Below are 22895 nucleotides of genomic sequence, written 5' to 3' on the forward strand. Positions count from 1 at the left end.
ATGGCTTTTGCTGTTGACTGTGCAGATTATGACTTAAAGTACTTCAAGTGCACTGAAGGACAGGAGTTAACCTTTATACAGCTTCTGATTGTGGTATTAAGTCCATGTGATTGATCCAGATGAAGACAAAAGACTGTAGCTCAGGGATCCACAGACCCCTCTGTTAATGGTAGGGTTCCATGGTAACCCCTGCTGCAGATGGGCCTCTTCCTTCCACACCCCCCCCCCACCCTGACATAACTGAAACACTTTTACCTTAAGTAGAGATTTCTAAGAGCATTGATTAAATCTGATTCAAAAAGGATTAAATACCAGCTTCATTCTCAAAAGGCATCTGCCCTACTTTATTCTGCTGCCGTAGTTTCCAAATTAGTCATGTTATTCACCAGATGTCTAAGAAGAGGGAGTTCAGAAACTTGAACATGAATCTGTACTTTCTTTTTCTTCACATGAGTTTTACAGCATTTAATTTGCTTGACTGCTGCCCTGTTTTAACAACAATGTACATGAATTGACTCTGTTCGGTGGTTTGTGCTTTTTGATTTAGTGACTTTTTCTGGAGAGAGATGGACTGCCAATTCCATCTGACTTCAAGGCCTAGGCTTGAATCTGGCTGGCTCTTTGCATGCTTTCCATCCGTACTGAGTTGAGCATCAAGTGAGCAACTCAGCATTGTGCCACCCAGTTAACAAGTTGTAGAGAGGAATAATCTGTTAGTTTGGTGCAGAAATTCTAGTAATGAACTATCTACTAGAGTTGAGCCCCCTCCCCCTGCCCCTTCCTCTCTCTCATCAGCATCTTCTTTCTCACTTTTCACTGTGTATAAGGTGTCTGCAACTAGGGGAGCAGTTTTAAGCTTCGCTCTTGGGCACATTCTGCCTATATCTTATCTGTTCTCTGCTTCTCTCTCACTGGCTCTTTCTACCATTCTCTGCTCTCTCTCCCCCCCCCCCCCCCCCCCCCCCCATCCTTGATCTCTTGCTGTCTCGCACACTATCCACACTGAGCTTTATTTAATTGCCACCACTGACGTTCAGGGCAGCAACGAAGGTCCTCCATCTCTGGTGGTATTCAGGGCTTCCTTCATCATGTCAGTAGCCTCCTTGGTCTTTACTATCAGTTATATAATTTCTTGCTGGAGACTCAGGAATATTGTCACACTCAGATGTAGAAGAGTGCTTCATTGCTGTTTCCATAACAGTTTTGTTTGATCAGTCACAGTTGTTAGCCCTGAGCTGAACTCCTGAACCTGTAGAACCAGTGGACGACTCAGTCTGTCCTCTAACTTTGACCAGCTTGGCATGGGTGACTTTACCAAGAGCCAAAGCATAAAGCCTTGACTCAAGCCAGCATAGCTCTCCAGGTCATTGAGGCGCGCAAGCCTCCAAACCCTATGACAAAGTTGTGGTCCTCTGGAGATGAGCTGTATGTAACCATTCTCAAACTATGACCACCAAAGGATGATCAGCTAATGTCTGGAATTTTGTTTTAAAAGGATACTGCACCTGACCATCATTCATGAAGAAGATTGCTTGCTGGAGCGCCTTCTCTACTATATCAAGGGTACGGATTTTCTCAACCTGCAAAACAACATGAAGCAGGTACTGAGAGTGCAGACGGAAATAATTACTTTGGTTTTGTGTCATTCAGAAATTTACTTAGAAGTTTCCTTGTCGCCAGCAGATCAGTTGTTTTTCTCAATGAAAGTACAAACTCTCCTTCCATTTCCCATTCAGAAGTTTAAAAAAAAACTCTCTCCTTCGTTCCCACACCTCTCATCTCTTTCAGACCGCACTGCATTTGGCAGTGATCCTCGAGCGACCAGATTTTATAAAGAAGTTGACAGCAGCTGGAGCGAGCCTCTTGCTTCAAGAGAAGGATGGGAACACTGCCTTACACCTCGCTTGCAAGGAAATGGCACTTGCCTGTGTCCAGGCACTCCTGTTTCACCATTCCAGTGACCTACATTATTCCAATTTGGTGGACCCTTCACAATTCAAACAGCAGCTACATTTCTATAACTACCAAGGTAAAGACTCTGAGATTTAATGTTTACTTTCAAAAAATTCTGACTAGTATTCACCAATTTAGTTACCAGGCGGGAAAACTTTGGTGTCTGACGAGGTTCTAATTTCTAATTAAATCCAACCTTAACAATAGTGTTCTACTTGTTGGTTTATCGTTTAAATAAAGTTAAAGTCTGTAGGTCACCACTGTCCTTCCCACATTGCAGGATGAGGTGTATGCTGTTGATGACTGTGCATTTAACTAGTGCAGAGAAACCCAAACCTGTTACCAGATCTCTGTTTATTTTCTGATCCTCTGGGTTCTTCCAGGAGTCGGGACTGATGAGGAGTCTTAATTCCACGATTTCAGCTTATTTTAGAGTACAAGCAAGCATACAAATACTGAGCAAACTAAATAAAGAGCTGAGAAACAATACTAAGAGGAATATGGATGTGAAGACAAAACAATAAAGAAAGAAAAGATGGCGCTTCTGAAAAATCTATTGCTTTTATAGATAACCCTCTCACCAGGCTTGTATACGAACTTGGCTTGTTAGTCAACTCTGCTAACAGCCATGTGACTCTGTGGCAAGAAGACCATCTTTCATAAACGATACATCCAGGGTTGGTATGATTTGAGGTTCAACCAAACAGGAACGTTGTGATGTTCTGATTAAAGCACCTCGATTTGAGCGAATGCTGTGTAAATGCTGCCCATACATAATTGTCAGTCAGCCAGAAATAACATAGTGCACAGCAAAAAATTATAAAGGAAGTATATTTACAAATTTCGACATTATCAGTTAGTAGGAAAAGGAAAAGAAAAAAAATATATAAGGGCTCATTATAGTTAAATCAGTCCAATGTATACAGTTCGTTCGATGCATTTCTGGTATTGACCCTTCCTCCTTGGAGCCATTCATCTTCACAAAGCATTTGTAACTGGGACTCTCCTTCCCAAGGCATTCTGCGGGACTTTCGCTCTTGTCCTCTCCACAGCTCCCACCAAAAAAGGCTACTGTCCCTCACAAAAATGTCTCTCTGTCCCACTCTCTCCAGAACTTACTCCCAATTCCACCATCCTATTTGGCTGACACATTCCTAATTTGAGCAGTAGGGTTTTGGCTGAAACGAAAATATTCTACCAGCAGGACATGCAGTGTTTGCAGAAACTTCTAAAATGAAATACCTACAACATAGCAGTTGAAATCTTAACCAGGGCATTTCATATAGATAAGATAAAGGTTCCTTAGATAGGAAGCTAGTTAATAGATTACATAATTAAAACAGTTATATCACTTGGGTAATGTGCTAATACTTTGCCGATGAAAAATGAGAAAGGTGATAAACTGTTAGTTTAGCTGCCATACCGCTTTCTGCCAGTGAGTGTGAAAAATACACAGTCTAAAAAGTACAAATTTTAAAAAGTGTTATTTTTAAAATAAACAGTGGTTTCCCACACAATTAGATTAGGTGAGATTACCTTTATTTGTCACATATATATTGAAGTGTACAGTGAAATGCATTGTGTCAGTAGGTAACATAGTACATTCTTGTGCTGGGGGTGGTTTGCAAGTTTTGTCGTATGTCCTGCGCCAATATTACATGCCTACAGCTTACAGACCTAACCTGGAATGTGGGAGGAAACTGGAGCACCTGGAGGAAACATGTGCATGGTCACAGGGAGAATGCACAAATTCCTTGTAGACAGAGTGGCAAGAATTGAAGCTGTGTTGCTAGCACTGTAATAGTGTCACACTAACTGCTATGTTACCTTGCAAGCAATATTTATAAACTACTATAGGAAGATTCTTCAATTACTGCTAGAGTTGCACAATATAAAGCAATTATCCACCTCCTTCAAGCCACAGATTCTACTGCTTTGATTAAATAGCTCACACACATAAATTTCAGACCATCTTGACCTCAGTCACTCTCACTCTTGGAGTAGATAGTCATCAAAAGTCAAGGTACCCCAATGACCTATTCTTAAAGTTGCAAACAATACCAAACATTGTCCAAATGGTTTAATTCTCCTCCACCCAATTCAACCCCATTCTCTTGCTTTCTCCCTGTAACTTTTGATGCCCTTACTTATCAACCTCTGCTTTAAAAATCACCAAGGACTTTCCCTCCACAGCCATCTGGCACTGAATTGACCAACCTCTGCCTAAAGAAGTTACTCCTCATACCCAAAGTTTCATTTCCAAGCTTATTGTCTGTTACGCTGCTTGTGTTTAGGGCAGCGATGAAGTTTTTTTTATTGCTGTTTTGGTAACAGTTTTGTTTTAACAATCAGGGTTGTTGCCCTGAGCTGAAGCCCCAAACCTGGAGGACCAGCTGCCTACTCAGTCTGGGGTCTACCCTTTGATCTGTTTGGCCTGGTTGACCAAGAACCAAAGCACAAGGCCCTTACACAGCCAACATTGCTGTCCAGGTCATTTGAGACACACAAGCCTCCAAACCCTGCGACAGGGTTGAGATCCTCTTGGGACATTTCCAAATTGAATTACATTAATTAACTCAGCACGTGGACTGAATTAGATCCTGCAGGCCTTGCCACTGTCTGTAAGTTGTTTGTACGTTCTCCCTTTGACTACATGATTTCCTCCGTGTGCTCCAGTTTTCTCCCACAGTCCAAAGAAATTGTGCTGCAACCAGACAAGGATTAAATTGGCGGTTGCTCGAAGGATCTTATCTGCACTGTATTCAATGTGGGCGGCAAGGTAGTGTGGTTAGCACAACGCTTTGCAGCACAAATGGCCCAAGTTCAATAAGGAGTTTGTTCATTTTCTTTGTGACTACGTGGGTTTCCTCTAGGTGCTCTGGTTTCCTCCCACATCCCAAAGATATATGGGTTGGTACGATCATTCTAAATTGTTCTGTGGTTAGGCTAGAGTTAAATCAAGGGTTACTGGGCGACATGGCACAAAGGGCCAGAAGGACCTATACTGCAGTGTATCACAAATCACAATAAAGGTCGAGGTGTGACCTGATAGATGTATGACTATGATAGGATAAATCTTTAACTCCCCACCCCCCCACCCCCACCATGCCACTGATAAGGATATCAAAAAGCTAGAAATAAGTAGGAACTTTGGTCCATGGTAAAGTGTTTGGGGTTCCTTTTTATCAGATCTCCAGTACGTATCATTGGATATGAACAGAGAGAATGATTTGCAACCCTCCCATTGGATTGCTCACTTGGGAACATTCACACCTGACCTCAGGACATAACCCCGTTAGGAAGTGGTGCCTCCTGGAAAGCTGAAGAAAATCGAACTGAAAAGGAAAAGTTGATGTGTGCAACAACCAGGCAGAAAAGCATGTCCTAAATGTAATTGGGGAACAGAGGTGAAAGGCCATCTGCTGATTGGGACCAAATGGCTTATTGCTGATATCTGTTTCTTGCATTTTAATGTTTCTCCCTTTTCCCTCAGGTTTAACACCCCTCCACTTGGCAGTAATACTTAATGATGTTAAGATTGTGGAGTATCTTCTGCAGTTTGAACTGGACATAAATGCAAAGGCAAGTTCTCTAAAATCTCTGAAACAGTTTAAGATACAAGGCACTGCATGGTCAATGAGGGTGGGGAGGGTGATCAAATAATCTTTATTGCTTTTGCTGTAGTCCGAGGGGGAGGGGACTGGCCCTTTTTTTTGGAATGAGTTTGTCTTTTATCTAGGTTTCTCCCCTCCCACAGGTCTCCTTGCTCAACTGTGAGTGTGAGTGGGCTGTTCACTCCAGCACTGCGTTGTCCCGTGAACAGTTTGCAGAGTGCGAGTCTGGATCAGAACATGTCCCCCTCTGAGACTAACTGTCGAGGCTCTGTATGCCAGACATTACATACCCCATCTCATTTTACAAAGGAGAGCACAGGTGTCCATGCTTTGGGCAGTGTTCCTTGCAATTGCAATGGACATTAATGTTTTTCCAAATTGGATCTTCTGACCTCAGAAGTGTTTGCCTTCAGAGTCAAAATGGTTTATTATCAGAGTACTTGTATGTCACCACATACCACCCTGAGATTCGTTTTCTTGTGGGCTTACTCCTCAAATCTATAGAATAGTAACGATAACAGGATCAATGAAAGATCAACCGGAGTGTAGAAGACAACAAACTGTTCAAGTGAAAATATAAATAAATAGCAATAAATAACAAGAATATGAAATAACAAGATAAAAACTCCTTAAAGTGAGATCGTTGGTGTAGGATTCAGGGTAATTAACAGTTCTCAGTAGCTGTTACTGCTAGCACAATATTTAATAGATTTTTTTCCCTTGTGCTTTGTTCCTATACCCCATCCTCAGCTTAACTCCTGGAAATGCCCAAAAAGTAGCAGCAGTACTTGCTCAAACATGCCTCCTAATGGTCAAAGGTAGTCCAGAAACTGTTAGTTATTCTCCAGTGTTTAGGATTTTCAACGCACTAAATATCGACTGTTTCTGGCTACAGGAGCGCCACGCTAAAGTATTGATTAGTAAGATGCTATTACAGCTCAGGGCAACAGAGTTCAGTTCTGGTGTAAGGAGAGTGGACATTCCATGATTGTGTGGGTTTCCTCCCACAGTCTGAAGACCTACTAGTGGTGCAATTAGCGATTGGTCAGTATGACGTTGTGGGCATCACTGAGTTGTGGCTGAAAGAAGGTTATAGTTGGGAGCTTAATATTAAAAGATACACTTTGCATGGAAAGGACCGGCAAGAAGGCATAGGTGGTGGTATGGCTCTGTTGGTAAAGGGATCAAGCTGAGGCTTATAAGACACTAGTCACGGAGTATTGTCAACAGTTTTTGGGGCCCGATATCTCAGAGAGGATGTGTTGCCATTGGAGAGATTCCAGAGGAGGTTCATGAGGATGATTGCAGGAATAATGGGGTTAACATATGAGGAGAGTTTGGCAGCTTTAGACCTGTACTCACTGGAGTTTGGTAAAAAAAAAATGTGGGGGGGGGCAGGGTATCTCATTGAAACCTGAATATTGAAAGGACTAGATAAAGTGGAGGTGGAGAGGATGTTTCCTTTGGTGGGGGTGCTCAGATCTAGAGGGCACAGCCCCAAAATTGAGGGGTAACCCTTAGAGATAAGGAGGCTTTTTCTTTAGCGAGAGAGTACTGAATCTGTGGAATGGTCTGTCACAGACAGCTGTGGAGGCCAAAACCATGGATATATTTAAAGCAAAAATTGTTTCCTGATTGGTCAGGGCATCAAAGGTTATGGCAAGATGGCAGGCTGAATTGGATCAGGGATTAGCCATGATGGAATGGCAGAGCAGACTTGATAGGCTGAATGGCCTAATTCTGCTCCTGCATCTTGTGGTCTTATAGTTATTAGGTTAATTGGTCATTGTGAATTGTCCTGTGCCTAGGTTAGGGTTACATAGGCGGGTTTCTGAACAGCATGGCTCATTGGGCTGGAAGGGCCTGATCCGTGCTGTATCTCTAAATAAATATCAATTAGGATGACTTGTAGCTTCCCTGTATCACTCTGTTTTTGGGGTGTGATGCATGAACAGAAATGATCATCTTACTGATGAAATTAAAGGTTCAAAGGTTCATTTTATTATCAAAGTATGTATGTAGAATACAACTCTGAGATTTGTCTTCTCCAAATAGCCATCCAATACAGAAAAACCATGGAGTCATTGAAAGAAAAGACATCCCCCTTCCCCCATCACACAAAAGGGGGAAAAAAACAAGAGCTATCAAACCCCAACCCACTCACCCCCAAACTCCTCCCTCGCACAAAAATTAACTGAATGCCTACCCAAAAAACAGTGCTAGAACATCAAATCCCCAACCCCTCCCCTGCAAAAAAACATTGACAATAACATGAAGTCAGAAGGTGTTTTTTTTTGTAAAGGGAAACCTATGGGATATTTAAACTTCAATTTCTGTCTGTAGGAGAAATGTGCAGGTCGGACTGCATTACATTTGGGAGTAGAAAAGCAGAATCCTCACATCGTCAGACTCTTACTAAAGAGGGGAGCAGATGTTCATGCCCAGATGTACAATGGCTACACACCAATTTGTCTGGCAGTGTTCTTGCCCGATTCTGGAATAACCCAAATGCTCAGAGACTATGGCTCTTCAGAACCAATTACAGATGATGAGTCAGACGAAGATGAAGGAATAGACGAAGATGGTGTGGTACGTAAAGCTGTTTAATTGAACTCCAAATACTCGTGGGTGGGTACAACTCAGCTATGATATTAGAAGAGAGTTTCTGTACTTGAACAGTCCGAAGGAGGAAGGATGTTTCCACATTAGACAGATATTTTCAAGGTGAAGATGAGCATTCTACAATGGAGTTTTTTTTCCTTTCCGCCTGCAACTGAGTCACAGTTTGATGATTCTTTGTACTTCCTTAATTCCAGTGCTGTTATTGTGGTGTCCCCAATCTGTAACCTTTGGAATTGGGACAAGTTGATTGCTCATGCACTAATCAGGAGACATAAATCTAGCTTTTTTTAAAACTCTTAAGAACTACTTAAAAAAGAGCTAGAGTGTGAGCTCCCTTGTTTACTTGGCATATCACACACTGAAGTATACCAATTGGCCTATGACACCTCTGCCAGCTGTTTCAAAGTGTTCCACTTCCTGATTCTTTCACCTTAGCTTTGTGAATTTTTCCTTTATATTAATATTTCATTTTTGGTTTTTCTTCGCATTTTTTTGAGGAATAGAGAACATGTCAGTAGGTTAGTATTTGCTCAGGGTGTCAGATGTGGGAATCCTGGGAATCTTCCAGTCTCCCAGATGTCACATCTGCACCAGGTGCACCGATACAGCTCCTGAGAGACTGTGTTAGGGATCTGGAACTGTGGTTCGATGACCTACAGCTTATTAGGGAGAGTGAACAGGAGATAGGGAGGAGCTACAGGAAGTTAGTCATGCCAAGGCTGCAGGAGTTGGAGAAGTGGGTGACGGTCAGATAGTACAGAGCAGCACACGTTGGTAGAAAAAGGGAGGAAATCCTGAATAGAGAATTCAGGGAGTTAGGTAGGATGCTGAAAAGCAGGGCCTGTAGGACAGTAATGTTAGGATTGCTGCCTGTGCCATGTGCTAGCGAGCGCACGAATGGCATGATCAGGCATATTAATGTGTGTGGCTGAGAGACTGGCGTAGGGGACAGGGCTTCAGTTTCCTGAATCATTGGGCCCTCTTCTGGGGGAGGTGCAACCTCTACAAAAAAGGACAGGTTACACCATAACTCAAAGGGGTCCAATATCCTAGCTGGTACATTAGGGAGGGTTTAAACTAATTTGGCAGGGGGATGGGAACCGAAATGATAGGGTTGAGGGAGGGAAAAACAGAAATAAATCAAAGCATGCAACAGAGATTATAGAAAGAACAGGCAGGAGATGAGGTTTAATCACAGCCAGTGGAATGAGTTACAGGCAATAGAGGCGTGGTGCAGTTAAAACAGAAAGCAACAAATACTGGACTGAAAGTGTTATATTTGAATGCACACGGCATAAGGAATAAAATGGATGATCTTGAAATTTAGCTACAGATCGGCAAATATGACATTGTGGCCATCTCTGAAACTTGGCTAAAGGATGGCTGCCTTTGGGAGCCGAACTTCCAAGGATATGCGGTGTATCGGAAAGATAGTTTAGTAGGCAGAGAGGGTGGTGTGGCTCTGTGTATAAGAAATAATATTAAATCATTAAAGGTGACATAGGATTATGGTGTAAGGTGTAAGGTCTCTATGGGTTAAGTTAAGAAATGGCAAGGGTAAAAAGACCCTAAAGGCAATTGTATACAGGCTTCCAAACAGCAGCCAGGATGTGGATTACAAATTACAACAGGAGACAGGAAAGGTGTGTCAGAAAGGCAATGTCATTATAATCATTGGGGATTTTAACATGAAAGTGGATTTGGAAAACCAGGTCAGTACTGGACCTCAAGAGAGAGAATTTGTAGAATGTCTAAGGGATGGCGTTTTAGAACAACTTGTTGTTGAGCCCACTAGGGGCTGTGCTGGATTGGGTGTTGTGCGATGATCTGGAGGTGATAAGAGAGTTTAAGGTTAAGGAACCCTTAGGGAACAGTGATTACAATATGATCGAGTTCACTTTGAAATTCGAGAAGGAGGAACAAAATTCCAGTGTGTCAGTGGATTAAGGAAATTACAATGGCATGAGAGGGGAACTGGCCAAAATTGACTGGAAAGGGACATTTACAGGAAGGGCAGTGGAGCAGCAATGACTGGAGTTCCTGCGAAAAATGAGGGAAGAGCAAGACAGATAAATTCCAAGTAAGAAATTTTCAAACGGAAGAAGGACACTACCATGGCTGACGAGAAGTCAGAGCCAAAGTAAAAGCAAAAGAGAGGACATACAAAGAAGCCAGAGCTAGTGGGAAGATAGAGGATTGGGGAGCTTTTAAAAACTTGCAGAAGGAAACTACGAAGGTCATTAGGAAGGAAAAGATGAATTATGAAAAGAAACTGGCGACTAATATCAAAGAAGAGACTAAAAGCTTTTTCAAGTATATAAAGGGTAAAAGAGAGTCTAGGGTAGATATAGGACCATTACAAAATGACGCTGGAGCTATTGTAATGAGAAGTGTAGAGATGGCAGAGGAACTGAATGTGTATTTTGCATGAGTCTTCACAGTGGAAGACGTCTGCAGTATACCAGACATTCAAAAGTGAAGTTTTTGCAGTGAAAATTACAACTGAGAAGGTGTTCAGGAAGCTTAATGTTGTGAGGGTGGATAAATCTCCAGCACCTCATGGAATGCACCCTTGGGTTCTGAAGAAAGTAGCTGGAGAGACTGCGGAGGCATTAACAATGATCTTTCAAGAATCGATTGATTCTGTCATTGTACCGGATGACTGGAAAATTGCAAATGTTACTCTGCTATTTAAGAAGGGTGGGAGGCAGCAGAAAGGAAACTATGGCCTGACATCAGTGGTTGGGAAGTTGTTGGAATCGATTGTTAGGGATGAGTTTATGGAGTACTTGAAAGCACATGACAAGATAGGCCAAAGCCAGCATGGTTTCCTGAAAGGAAAATCCTGCCTGACAAACCTACTGCAATTCTTTGAGGTAATTACAAGCAGGGTGGACAAAGGAGATGCAGTAGATGTGGTGCACTTGGATTTTCAGAAGGCCTTTGACAAGGTGCCACACATGAGGCTGCTTAGCAAGGTAAGAGCCCATGGAATTACAGGGAAGTTATTAGCACGGGTGGAGCATTGGCTGGTTGGCAGAAAACGGAGAGTGGGAATAAAGGGATCCTATTCTGGCTGGCTGCCGGTTACCAGTGGAGTTCCACAGGGGTCAGTGTTGGGACCGCTGCTTTTTACGATGTATGTCAATGACTTGGACTACGGTATTAATGCAGTAGAACAGAGTGATCTAGGAATAATGGTGCATAGTTCCCTGAAGGTGGAATCTCATGTGGATAGGGTGGTGAAGAAAGTTTTTGGTATGCTGGCCTTTATAAATCAGAGCATTGAGTATAGGAGTTGCAAAATAATGTTAAAATTGTACAAGGCAATGGTAAAGCCGAATTTGGAGTATTGTGTACAGTTCTGGTCACTGAATTATAGGAAAGATATCAACAAAATAGAGAGAGTACAGAGAAGATTTACTAGAATGTTACCTGGGTTTCAGCACCTAAGTTACAGGGAAAGGTTGAACAAGTTAGGTCTTTATTCTTTGGAGCGTAGAAGGTTGAGGGGGGACTTGATAGAGGTATTTAAAATTTTGGTGGGGGATGGATCGAGTTGACGTGGATAGGCTTTTTCCATTGAGAGTAGGGGAGATTCAAATGAGGACATGAGTTGAGAGTTAGGGGGCAAAAATTTAAGGGTAACACGAGGGGGAATTTCTTTACTCAGAGAGTGGTAGCTGTGTGGAATGAGCTTCCAGTAGAAGTGGTAGAGATAGGTTCGGTATTGTCATTTAAAGTAATATTGGATAGGTATATGGATAGGAAAGGAATGGAGGGTTATGGGCTGAGCGCGTGCCAGTGGGACTAGGTGAGTGGTAGGCATCGGCACGGACTAGAAGGACCGAGATGGCCTGTTTCTGTGCTGTAATTGTTATGTGGTTAATGGATTTTTGGTTATATTTGCAGGTGATACAAAGATAGGTGGAGGAGCGGGTAGTGTTGAGGAAACAGAGAGACTTAGATAGTTTAGGGGAATGGGCAAAGAAGTGGCAAATGAAATACAATATTGGAAAGTGTTCATGCACTTTGGTGGAAGAAATTAGCAGGCAGACTATAGATGGTGAGAGAATTCAAAATGCAGAGTTGCAAAGAGATTCAGGGGTCCCTGTGCAAGATACCCTAAAGATTAACTTCCAGGTTGAGTCAGTTGTGAAGAAGGCGAATGCAATGTTGGCATTCATTTCTAGAAGTATAGAATATAAGAGCAGGGATGTGATGTTGAGGCTCTGTAAGGTATTCATGAGATCACGTTTGGAGTATTGGGTGCAGTTTTGGGCTCCTTATTTTAGAAAGGATATACTGACGTTGGAGAGGGTTCAGAGAAGATTCACAAGAATGATTCCAGGAATGAAAGGGTATGAGGAACGTCTGGCAGCTCCTGGGCTGTATTCCCTGGAGTTCAGGAGAATGATGGGAGGATCTTATAAAAACATTCTGAATGTTAAAATGCACATACAGCAGGCAGTGAAGAAAGCTAATGGCATGTTAGCTTTCATAACAAGGGGAGTTGAGTATAGGAGCAAAGAGATCCTTCTGCAGTTGTACAGAGCCCTGGTGAGACCCCACCTGAAGTATTGTGTTCAGCTTTGGGCTCCAAATTTGAGGAAGGACATTCTTGCTATTCTTGCAGCATAGGTTCATGAGGTTGATTCCCGGGATGGCGGAACTGTCAAATGTTGAAAGATTGGAGCGACTGGGCTTGTATACACTGGAATTTAGAAGGATGAGAGGGGATCTAATTGAAACATATAAGATTATTAAGGGATTGGACACGCTAGAGGCAGGAAACATGTTCCCGATGTTTGGGGAGTCCAGAACCAGAGGCCACAATTTAAGAATAAGGTGTAGGCCATTTAGAACGGAGTTCAGGAAAAACTTTTTTCACCCAGAGAATTGCGGATCTATGGAGTGCTCTGCCTCAGAAGGCAGTGGAGGCCAATTCTCTGGATGCTTTCAAGAAAGATTTAGATACAGCTCTTAAAGATAGCGGAGTCAAGGGATATGGGGAGAGGGCAGGAACAGGGTACTGTTTGTGGATGATCAGCCATGATCACATTGAATGGCGGTGCTGGCTCGAAGGGCTGAATGGCCTACTCCTGCACCTATTGTCTATAAGGCCTGAACAGTTTCGATATGGCAAAGTTATTTCCCATAGTAGGGGAATCCAGGACAAGAGGGCACGATTTCAGGATTGAAGGACGTCCATTTAGAACTGTGATGTGGAGAAGTTACTTTAGTCAGAGGGTGGTAAATCTTTGGAATTTGTTGCCATGAGTGGCTTAGGAGGCCAGGTCATTGGGTATATTTAAGGCGGAGATTAATGGGTTCTTGATTAGCCAGGGCATCAAAGGGTATGGGGTGAAGGCACGGTTGTGGGGATGACTGGAAGAATTGGATTAGCTCTTGATTGAATGCCGGAGCAGACTTGGAAGGGCTGAATGGCCTACTTCTCCTATATCTTATGGTCTTAATATACATGGCATTTACTTTAACAATTTTAATACAGCACTATATAAATCAGTTACAGTTATGGGCAGAGAAATGGCAGATGGTGTTTAGCCCAGATATATGTGAGGTGTTGCACCTTGGTAGGGCAGATGCAAGGAGACAGTACCCTGTTAAGTGTTGCTGAGCAGAGAAATCTTGAGGTCCAAGGCCATAGCTCTTTGAAAGAGACTACACAGATTGATAACGTCATTAAGAAGGCTTATGGAATGCTTGCTTTTATTAGTGGAGGCATTCAAGTAAAGAGATGAGGGGGTTAGGCTATGAGGAGAGATCATGTCCCCTCGGACTGTACTCACTGGAATTTAGAAGAATGAGAGGAGATCTTATAGAAACATATAAAATTAAGAAAGTGATAAATAAAGTTAGAGGCAGAAAAGTTGTTTCCACCGGTAGGTGAGACTAGAAATAGGGGACAGGTCCTCAAGATTTGGGGGAGTAAATTTAAGATGGAGATGAGGAGGAGCTGCTTTTCCCAAAGAGTGGTGAATCTGTGGAATTCTCTGTCCGGTCAAGCAGTGGAGGCTAGCTAAGTAAATATATTTAAGACAAAATTAGATAGATCTTTGCATAGTTGGGGAATTATGGGTTATGGGGAAAAGGCAGGTAGGTGGAGACATTATTGAATGGTGAAGCAGGCTCAACGAGCCAGATGGCCTACTTCTGCTCCTATTTCTTATGTTCTTATGTTCTTATATTACTAGACTTGCACCAGTCACCCTTTGCTATGAAGTTTGTTGATCGACTTTGCTTTCAGAAATGTTTTCATTTTAAAATTCTTACTCTTACTAACAAATGCTTTTAGATTGTCTTCATTCAATCGCCAGTATTAAGACTGCTACTTTTCACATTGTTTGTCAGTGATTTAGATTGTGGAATTGATGGCTTTGTGGCAAAGTTTGCAGATGATACAAAGATAGGTGGAGGGGTAGGCAGTGCTGAGGAAGTAATGTAATTGCAGCAGGACTTGGACAAATTGAAAGAATGAGCAAAAAAGTGGCAGATGGAGTGTAGTGTTAGGAAATGCATGATAATATATTTTGGTAAAAGGAACAATAATACCGACTGTCATATAATGTGGAGAAATTTCAAACATCAGAGGTGCAAAGGGACTTGGGAGTCTTCATGCAAGACTCCCAGAAGGTTGATTCAGAGGTTGAGTCTGTGGTAAAGAAGGCAAATGCAGCGTTGGTATTTATTTCAAGTGGAATAGAATATAAAAACAACAGAGTAATGCTGAAGCTTTATAAGACACTAGTTAGGCTGCACTTGGAGTATTGTCAACAGTTTTGGCCCCCTTGTCTCAGAAAGGATGTATTATCGTTGGAGAGAATCCAGAGGAGATTCACGAGCATGATTCAGGGAATGAAGGAGTCAACATGGGAGTGTTTGGCAACTTTGGGCCTGTACTTAGTGGAATTTAGAAGGAATCATGGTGATCTCATTGAAACCTACCGATTGCTGATTGATAAAGTGGATGTGGAGAGGATGTTTCCTCTGGTGGGGGTTTCCAAAACTAGGGGAGACACAAATGGCGGAGTGAAGTTGATGGGCTGATTGGCCTAATTCTATTCATATGTCATATGGTCTTTTGTCTGTGGCCCTATATTTCCCCCAGATCTCCATTTGTAGTCCATACCCGTGATTTTCCTGTTTATGCTTTCAGCTGGCTAATCCTATTTAGATTTTCCTTCAGGTGAATCTCAATGTACTTTTTTTTTGCTAATATCTGATAGTCATAGAAAAGTACAGACCAGAAACAGGCCCTTTGGCCCATCTAGTCCACATCAAACCATTTAAACTACTAAGTTCCATCAACCTGTGCTAATATGGCTTCAAATAAGATTCATGGTAGCTTTACAGTACAGGCGACACAGGTTCAATTCCCTCCGCTACCTGTAAGAAGTTTGTCTGTTCTCCCCGTGACTGTGTGGGTTTCCCCTGGGTGCTCCTGTTTCCTCCCACAGTCCAAAGACGTACCAGTTGGTAGATTAATTGGTCTTTGTAAATTGTCCCATGATTAGGCTAAGGTTGGGCAGCATGGCTGAAAGGGCCAGAAGGGCCTGTTCCAAGCTGCATCCCAATAAATAAGTAAGTACATTGTTGCTTCAAATTACTCCAGTTAAGCATCTTGGAACATTTTTCCACAATAAAGCATCTCTATCTGAACTCAAGTTCCTCCGTCAAAATTCTCCTTAACTTGAAACACCAGTTTCATTTTGGTGTCTTGAACTACCAGTTTGTCGAAGCGTGCAATCATCTGGTTAGGGTTCAAAGGGGCAGTTCACATTTGCTTGTATACTACAGTATGTATCTTAACAATGGAGTGTAACCTCAACCAGCTGTAAATGGTGAAAATTCAACTGGTGGTTGGTGGGACTACAAAAAAAGTGAATTCCAATCAGTTAATTGAGAGAGTTTGCAGGAGGTGATGCTAATTAGCAATAAGTAGAAGGGTGCAATGAAATGGATATTAAGATTCTAACATGTTAACTTGTTAATGAGGATATGTATACATATCATTCACTTTTATATTTAAAAATAGCTAGTGAAGAAAGTCTTAAGGGTGCATCTTTGCTGGTGTTAACATTTTTCCTGTTTGTTACTTACATACTGTCCATTACACCACTGGTGTTTAAGGCAGCAATAATGGTTTTCTTCATTGCTGTTTCCTTAACAATCTTTTTTCTACCAGTCAAGGTTGTTAGCCCTGAGCTGAACCTGGCAGACCAATGGACTACTCTTACTCTGGGCTCTACCCTTTGACCTGTTTGGCACAGGTGACCCTACCAAGAGCCAAAGCATAAAGGCCCTGACTGCAGCCAACAGTCAGCCCTTGGGGTCATTGAGGCGCACAAGCCACCAAACCCTACGACAAGGTGGTGGTCCTCCTGGAGACATGTTGTGTTAACTTTACTCCAAATGCTGCAAGGAGGACACATTCCAATACTGAAGGCGAGGGAACTTAGCCTCAACTGTTATACATTCTCACTTTATCCCTCTGAGGAAGCCAGACACTGTTCCAGTGTAAGCATCTACTGGATGATTTGGAAACCTTGGCAGCTGTTGACCTAGTTCTTTTTCCTCTCGGGCCCTTAGTTCCCAGTGGCACGTAAGCCATTGAAGATCTCCTGTCTTCCATTGTCCAAAGTGAATGGCATGTTTGGAGTTCATCAATATTTCTGTAATCCATTGTATACAGCTTCACCATCTCCCTGTTTGCCAGCCTTACCCATTCCACCTCTCACGACAACGGACGTAGGTTTGGGCTTTGGCCTTGTTAGCTTAGTGCTTAAAGGTGCTGGTTATGTGTTACGAGCCGGCAAACCCCAGATCTTGTTTCAGTAAATGTTGATGCAGTGCTCTTGGCTGGGATGACCAAATAGTTCCCTCAAAGTGAATCACCCTGAGATCCAGCAACATACTGCTAAAGAGAGTATGCACACGGCTGGTGAGAAAATTAGCTTGCGGTTGAGCTTGTGCAGTCAAATGGATGAACGTTACTCATCTACAAGCAAGAATGGTCACTTTAGAGAGTACTATAGCACTGAGTGAGCCAGCAGTTAACCTTTATGGCAGGGGTTCTTAACCTACAGTCCATAGACCCTTCAGCTAATGGTGAAGGTTGGGAACCCCTGGTCTACGTGTAATTTTAGGTGTACCCCAGTGTTTGCATTTCATCCCAAAAACTGGATGTGGCCGTTACTTTTAGGTGCAGATGGGTCTATCACAGTTGGGGCTGCAGGGAACAATAATGACGACACGGTAGCATTGTGGTTAGCACAGCACTTTACAGTACAGGCGACCTGGGTTCAATTCCACCTGGTGCCTGTAAAGAGTTTGTATGTTCTCATGATCACATAGGTTTCTTCCCACAGTCCAAAGATATGCTGGTTGGTAGGTTAATTAGTCATTGTAAATTGTACTGTGCTTAGTTGTAAGATTAAATGGGGGGATTGTGCGACATGGTTCACGGAACCGGAAGGGCCTGTTCCGCACTGTATCTCAATCATCAATAAAGAAACAAGGAAAGAATTTTTTAATTATCTAATTACTCTGGAGGACAGGGAAAAGTATTCCAGATACTTGCCAGACTTCATTGTGGCTTTTGACCTGACACTGTCAAGGTGTTGCCCCATGATATCAGCTGCTTAGTTTCTAATTTGACACATTTTTAATTTGGTCTCTCTCTCCTTCCCTCTCACCAACCCACCACACCACCCCCCTCCTTAAATTGTGAGGATTTTGTGATGATTATGCCCTTCTGCACCCCACTGCTGAAATTCCTGCTCCATGCATTACTTTGAAGCTGAGTTGTGACCATAATTCAGTAATGAGAATGAAATTACACCTGGGCTATCTGACTGCATTTTACATAACTGCTTCCAGCAGAAGAATCTGGAGTATAATCAGGAACAAGTTCCTCCTTGTTCGTGTGCCATCGTTCATCAACCCCTGCCAATGAGTATGAAGGTCTGCCATGCATAACGCTTGTCAACTTAGTTAGGTTGAAGCCGGTCACATTTTTGTTCAGTGTATTTACTTGCTAAGACTTAAGAATCTTAAGAAAGAGATTAGAAAAGCTAAAAGAAGTTACGAGTTTGGTTTGGCAAATAAGGTGGAAGTAAATCTGAAAGGCTTCTACAGTTATATTAAAAGCAAGAGGATAGTGAGGGATAAAATTGGTCCCTTAGAGAATCAGGGTGGTCAGCTATGTGTGGAGCCGAGGGAGATGGGAGTGATTTTGAACGATTTCTTCTCTTCGGTATTCACTAAGGAGAAGGATATTGAATGGTGTAAGGTGTGGGAAACAAGTAAGGAAGTTATGGAACCTATGACAATTAAAGAGGTGGAAGTACTGGCGCTTTTAAGAAATTTAAAAGTGGATAAATCTCCGGGTCCTGACAGGATATTCCCCAGGACCTTGAGGGAAGTTTGTGTAGAGATAGCAGGAGCTCTGACGGAGATCTTTCAGATGACAGTAGAAACGGGGATTGTGCCGGAGGATTGGCGTATTGCTCATGTGGTTCCATTGTTTAAAAAGGGTTCTAGAAGTAAGCCTGGCAATTATAGACCTGTCAGTTTGACATCAGTGGTGGGTAAACTAATGGAAAGTATTCTTAGAGATAGTATTTATAATTATCTGGATAGACAGGATCTGATTAGGAGTAGCCAGCATGGATTTGTGCGTGGAAGGTCATGTTTGACAAACCTTATTGAATTTTTTGAAGTAGTTACGAGGAATGTTGACGAGGGTAAGGCAGTGGATGTAGTCTATATGGACTTCAGCAAGGCCTTTGACAAAGTTCCACATGGAAGGTTAGTTAAGAAGGTTCAGTCGTTAGGTATTAATGCTGGAGTAATAAAATGGATTCAACAGTGGCTAGATGGGAGATGCCAGAGAGTAGTGGTGGATAATTGTTTATCGGGATGGAGGCCGGTGACTAGCGGGGTGCCTCAGGGATCTGTTTTGGGCCCAATGTTATTTGTCATATACATTAATGATCTGGATGATGGGGTGGTAAATTGGATTAGTAAGTATGCCGATGATACTAAGGTAGGAGGTGTTGTGGATAATGAGGGGGGTTTTCAAAGCTTGCAGGGAGATTTATGCCGGTTAGAAGAATGGGCTGAACGTTGGCAGATGGAGTTTAATGCTGAGAAGTGTGAGGTTCTACATTTTGGCAGGAATAATCCAAATAGAACATACAGGGTAAATGGTAGGGCATTGAGGAATGCAGTGGAACAGAGAGATCTAGGAATAACAGTGCATAGTTCCCTGAAGGTGGAGTCTCATGTAGATAGGGTGGTGAAGAAGGCTTTTGGAACGCTGGCCTTTATCAATCAGAGCATTGAGTACAGAAGATGGGATGTAATGTTAAAATTGTACAAGGCATTGGTAAGGCCAAATTTGGAATATTATGTACAGTTTTGGTCACCGAATTATAGGAAAGATATCAATAAATTAGAGAGAGTGCAGAGACAATTTACTAGGATGTTACCTGGGTTTCAGCACTTAAGTTACAGAGAAAGGCTGAACAAGTTAGGTCTCTATTCATTGGAGCGTAGAAGGTTGAGGGGGGATTTGATCGAGTATTTAAAATGTTGAGAGGGATAGATAGAGTTGACGTGAATAGGCTGTTTCCATTGAGAGTAGGGGAGATTCAAACGAGAGGACATGATTTGAGAGTTAGGGGGCAAAAGTTTAAGGGAAACACGAGGGGGTATTTCTTTACTCAGAGAGTGATAGCTGTGTGGAATGAGCTTCCTGTAGAAGTAGTAGAGGCCAGTTCAGTTGTGTCATTTAAGGTAAAATTGGATAGGTATATGGACAGGAAAGGAGTGGAGGGTTATGGGCTGAGTGCGGGTAGGTGGGACTAGGTGAGATTAAGAGTTCGGCATGGACTAGGAGGGCCGGAATGGCCTGTTTCCGTGCTGTGATTGTTATATGGACTAGCTCCTCATCTGCAATTGTTGGGATGAAGAACTGTGAAAAAGACCCTTTTTAAAAAAAACCTGTGCAACGGCGCACCCACGAGACCATCATACACACATTTAGCACACATAAGCCAGAGAACTGACCAAGATGTTTGTGTATATCAAGCAGTTGCTAGGCACTTATCTTCTGTCAGGAGTTTATAGTTCCTCTTTCAGTTCAACAGCAAATCTTGTTGACAAATCATTAAAATTAGTTGATTGTCTCAACAGTTTCTTCCACATTTACAATCAGCTGGTGGTGTTATTCTGGCAAGCCAGTAAAAATCTAAGGGAAACATTGTAAGCATCTGCATTAGTTATTGAGATGGCCACAGGTCGATAAGGTGGCTAAGATGGCTTTTGGAATGTGTGCATTTAATAGTCAAGGCATTGAGTTAAAAAGTCAAGAAGTTATGTTGCAACATTATTGAACTCTGGTTAGGCCACATCTGGAATATTGCATACAGCTCTGGTTGCCCCGCTATAGGAAGGACGTTGAGACGTTGGAGAAGGTGCAGAAGAGGTTTACAAGAATGCTGCTTGGCTATCACAAGAGGCTGGATAAACTTGGGTTGTTTTCTCTAGAGCGGTGGAGGCTGAGGGGAGATCTGAGAGTTTTGTAAGACTATGAGAGGCATAGATAGAGTGAACAAGGGAGTATCTGTTTCCCAGGGTTCAAATGTCTTAACACCAGAGAGTATGCATTGAAGGTGAGGTCGGGTGGGGGGGTGTAGGTTCAAGACCGTAAGATAGGAGCAGAATTAGGCCACTTTATCATGGCTGATCCAGTTTTCCTCTCAGTCCCAATCTCCTGCTTTAGACTATAAGTCATAGGAGTGGAATTAGGCCATTCAGCCCATCAGATCTACTGTGCCATTTCATCACGGCTGACCCCGGATCCCATTCGGCCCCATACACCTGCCTTCACACCATATCCTTTGAAGCCCAGACCGGTCAGGAATCTATAAACTTCCTCTTTGAATATATCCACAGATTTGGCCACCACCTCTGTCTGTGGCAGAGCATTCCAAGGATTCACCACTCTTTGGCTAAAAAAAATTCCTCCTTCTGTTCTAAAAGGTGACCCTCAGTTTTGAAGCTGTGCCCTCTAGTTCCGGATTCCCCCTCTCCACATCCACCTTATCTAGTCCTTTCACCATTCAGTATGTTGCAATGAGATCCCCACATATTCTTCTGAATGCCAGTGAGTACAGGCTCATATGTTAACCCCTTCATTTCCAGAATTATCCTTGTGAGTCTCCCCTGGGCTCAAAGCTATTGACGATACTCCTCATGTGCCTTCTCCCCGTATCCCTCATGACTTGACCAGTCAAGAAGCTATCGATCTCTGCCTTAAACATACATAAAGATTTTGTCTCCACAGCTGCCTATGGCAAAGAATTCCACAGATTCACCACTCCTTGGCTAAAGGAATTCCTCATCTCTTTTCTAAAAGGATGCCCCTCTATTCTGAAGCTGTGTCTCTCCCATCATAGGAAACATCCTCTACACATTCACTCTCTATCAAAGCTTTTCAGCATTTGATAGTTTTCAATGAGCTCATTTTTCTGAATTCCGGTGAATATAGGCACAGAGCCATCAAACACTCTTCATATGAGAAACCATTTCAATCCTGGAATCATTTTCGTGAACCTCTTTTGAATCTTCTCCAGTTTCAGCACATCCTTTTTGAGATAAAGGACCCAGGACTGCTCACAATGCTCCCAAGTGAGGCCACTCCAGTGCTTTATTACACCCTTGCTTCTATGTTCTAATCCTCTTAAACTGAATCAACAAAATGCTGGAGGAATTCAGAAGGCCAGGCAGCATCTGTGGAAGAGTACAGTCGAAGTTTTGACTGAGACCCATAGAGTCCTGCCGAAGGGTCTTGGCCCAAATTGTCAACTGTTTTCTTTTCCATAGACACTGCCTGGCCTGCTGAGTTCCTCCAGCAGTTTGCGTGTGTTGCTCTGTCCATAGACACTGCCTGGCCTGCTGAGTTCCTCCAGCAGTTTGCGTGTGTTGCTTGGATTTCCAGCATCTGCAGATTTGCTTTTTAAAATGAATGCTAACGTTGCATTTGCCTTTCTCACAACACTCAACCGGCAAATTAACATAAAATGTAGAAATCTACAGCACATACAGATCCTCAGCCCACAATGCTGTCCCAACCTACTCTAGAAACTGCCTGGAATTTCCCTACTGCATAGCCCTCTATTTTTCTAAGCTCTATGTACCTATCTAAGAGGCTCTTAAAAGATCCTATTGTATCCGTTTCCACCAGCGCCGCTGGCAGTGCATTCCACACACCCACCACTCCCTGTGTGGAAAAACTTACCCCTGGCATTCCCTGGGTACCTATTTCCATGCAACTTAAAACTATGCTCTCTCGTGTTAGCCATTTCAGCCCTGTGAAAAAGCCTCTGGTTATCCACAGGATCAATGCCCCTCATCATCTTCTATCATGTCACCTCTCATCCTCCGTCGCTCCAAGGAGAAAAGGCCAAGTTCACTCAACCTATTCTCATAAGGTACACCCTCTAATTCAGGCAACATCCTTGTAAATCTCCACTGTGCACTCTCTAGAGCATCCACATCCTTCCTGTAGTGACACGACCAGAACTGAACACTGTACTCCAAGTGGGGTCTGACCAAGGTCTTGTATAGCTGTAACCTCAATCCTGTGGTTGATGAAGGCCAACACACCATACGCCTTCT

The 22895-nt window shown here is 42.8% G+C and overlaps 1 protein-coding gene across 1 annotated transcript in view; it reads left to right on the forward strand.

The window, feature by feature from the left end:
- Window positions 1–22895, forward strand: part of LOC140737414 (NF-kappa-B inhibitor beta-like) — a 55247-nt gene that overhangs the window by 22198 nt on the left and 10154 nt on the right. Inside the window, exons 2-5 of the mRNA XM_073063903.1 lie at window positions 1496–1601; window positions 1789–2029; window positions 5447–5535; window positions 7911–8156. Coding sequence (XP_072920004.1) covers window positions 1496–1601; window positions 1789–2029; window positions 5447–5535; window positions 7911–8156 — 682 coding nt within the window. The remainder of the gene's footprint in view (window positions 1–1495; window positions 1602–1788; window positions 2030–5446; window positions 5536–7910; window positions 8157–22895) is intronic.

This window comes from Hemitrygon akajei, chromosome 12 (assembly GCF_048418815.1).
Source record: "Hemitrygon akajei chromosome 12, sHemAka1.3, whole genome shotgun sequence".
NCBI classification, from domain to species: domain Eukaryota; kingdom Metazoa; phylum Chordata; class Chondrichthyes; order Myliobatiformes; family Dasyatidae; genus Hemitrygon; species Hemitrygon akajei.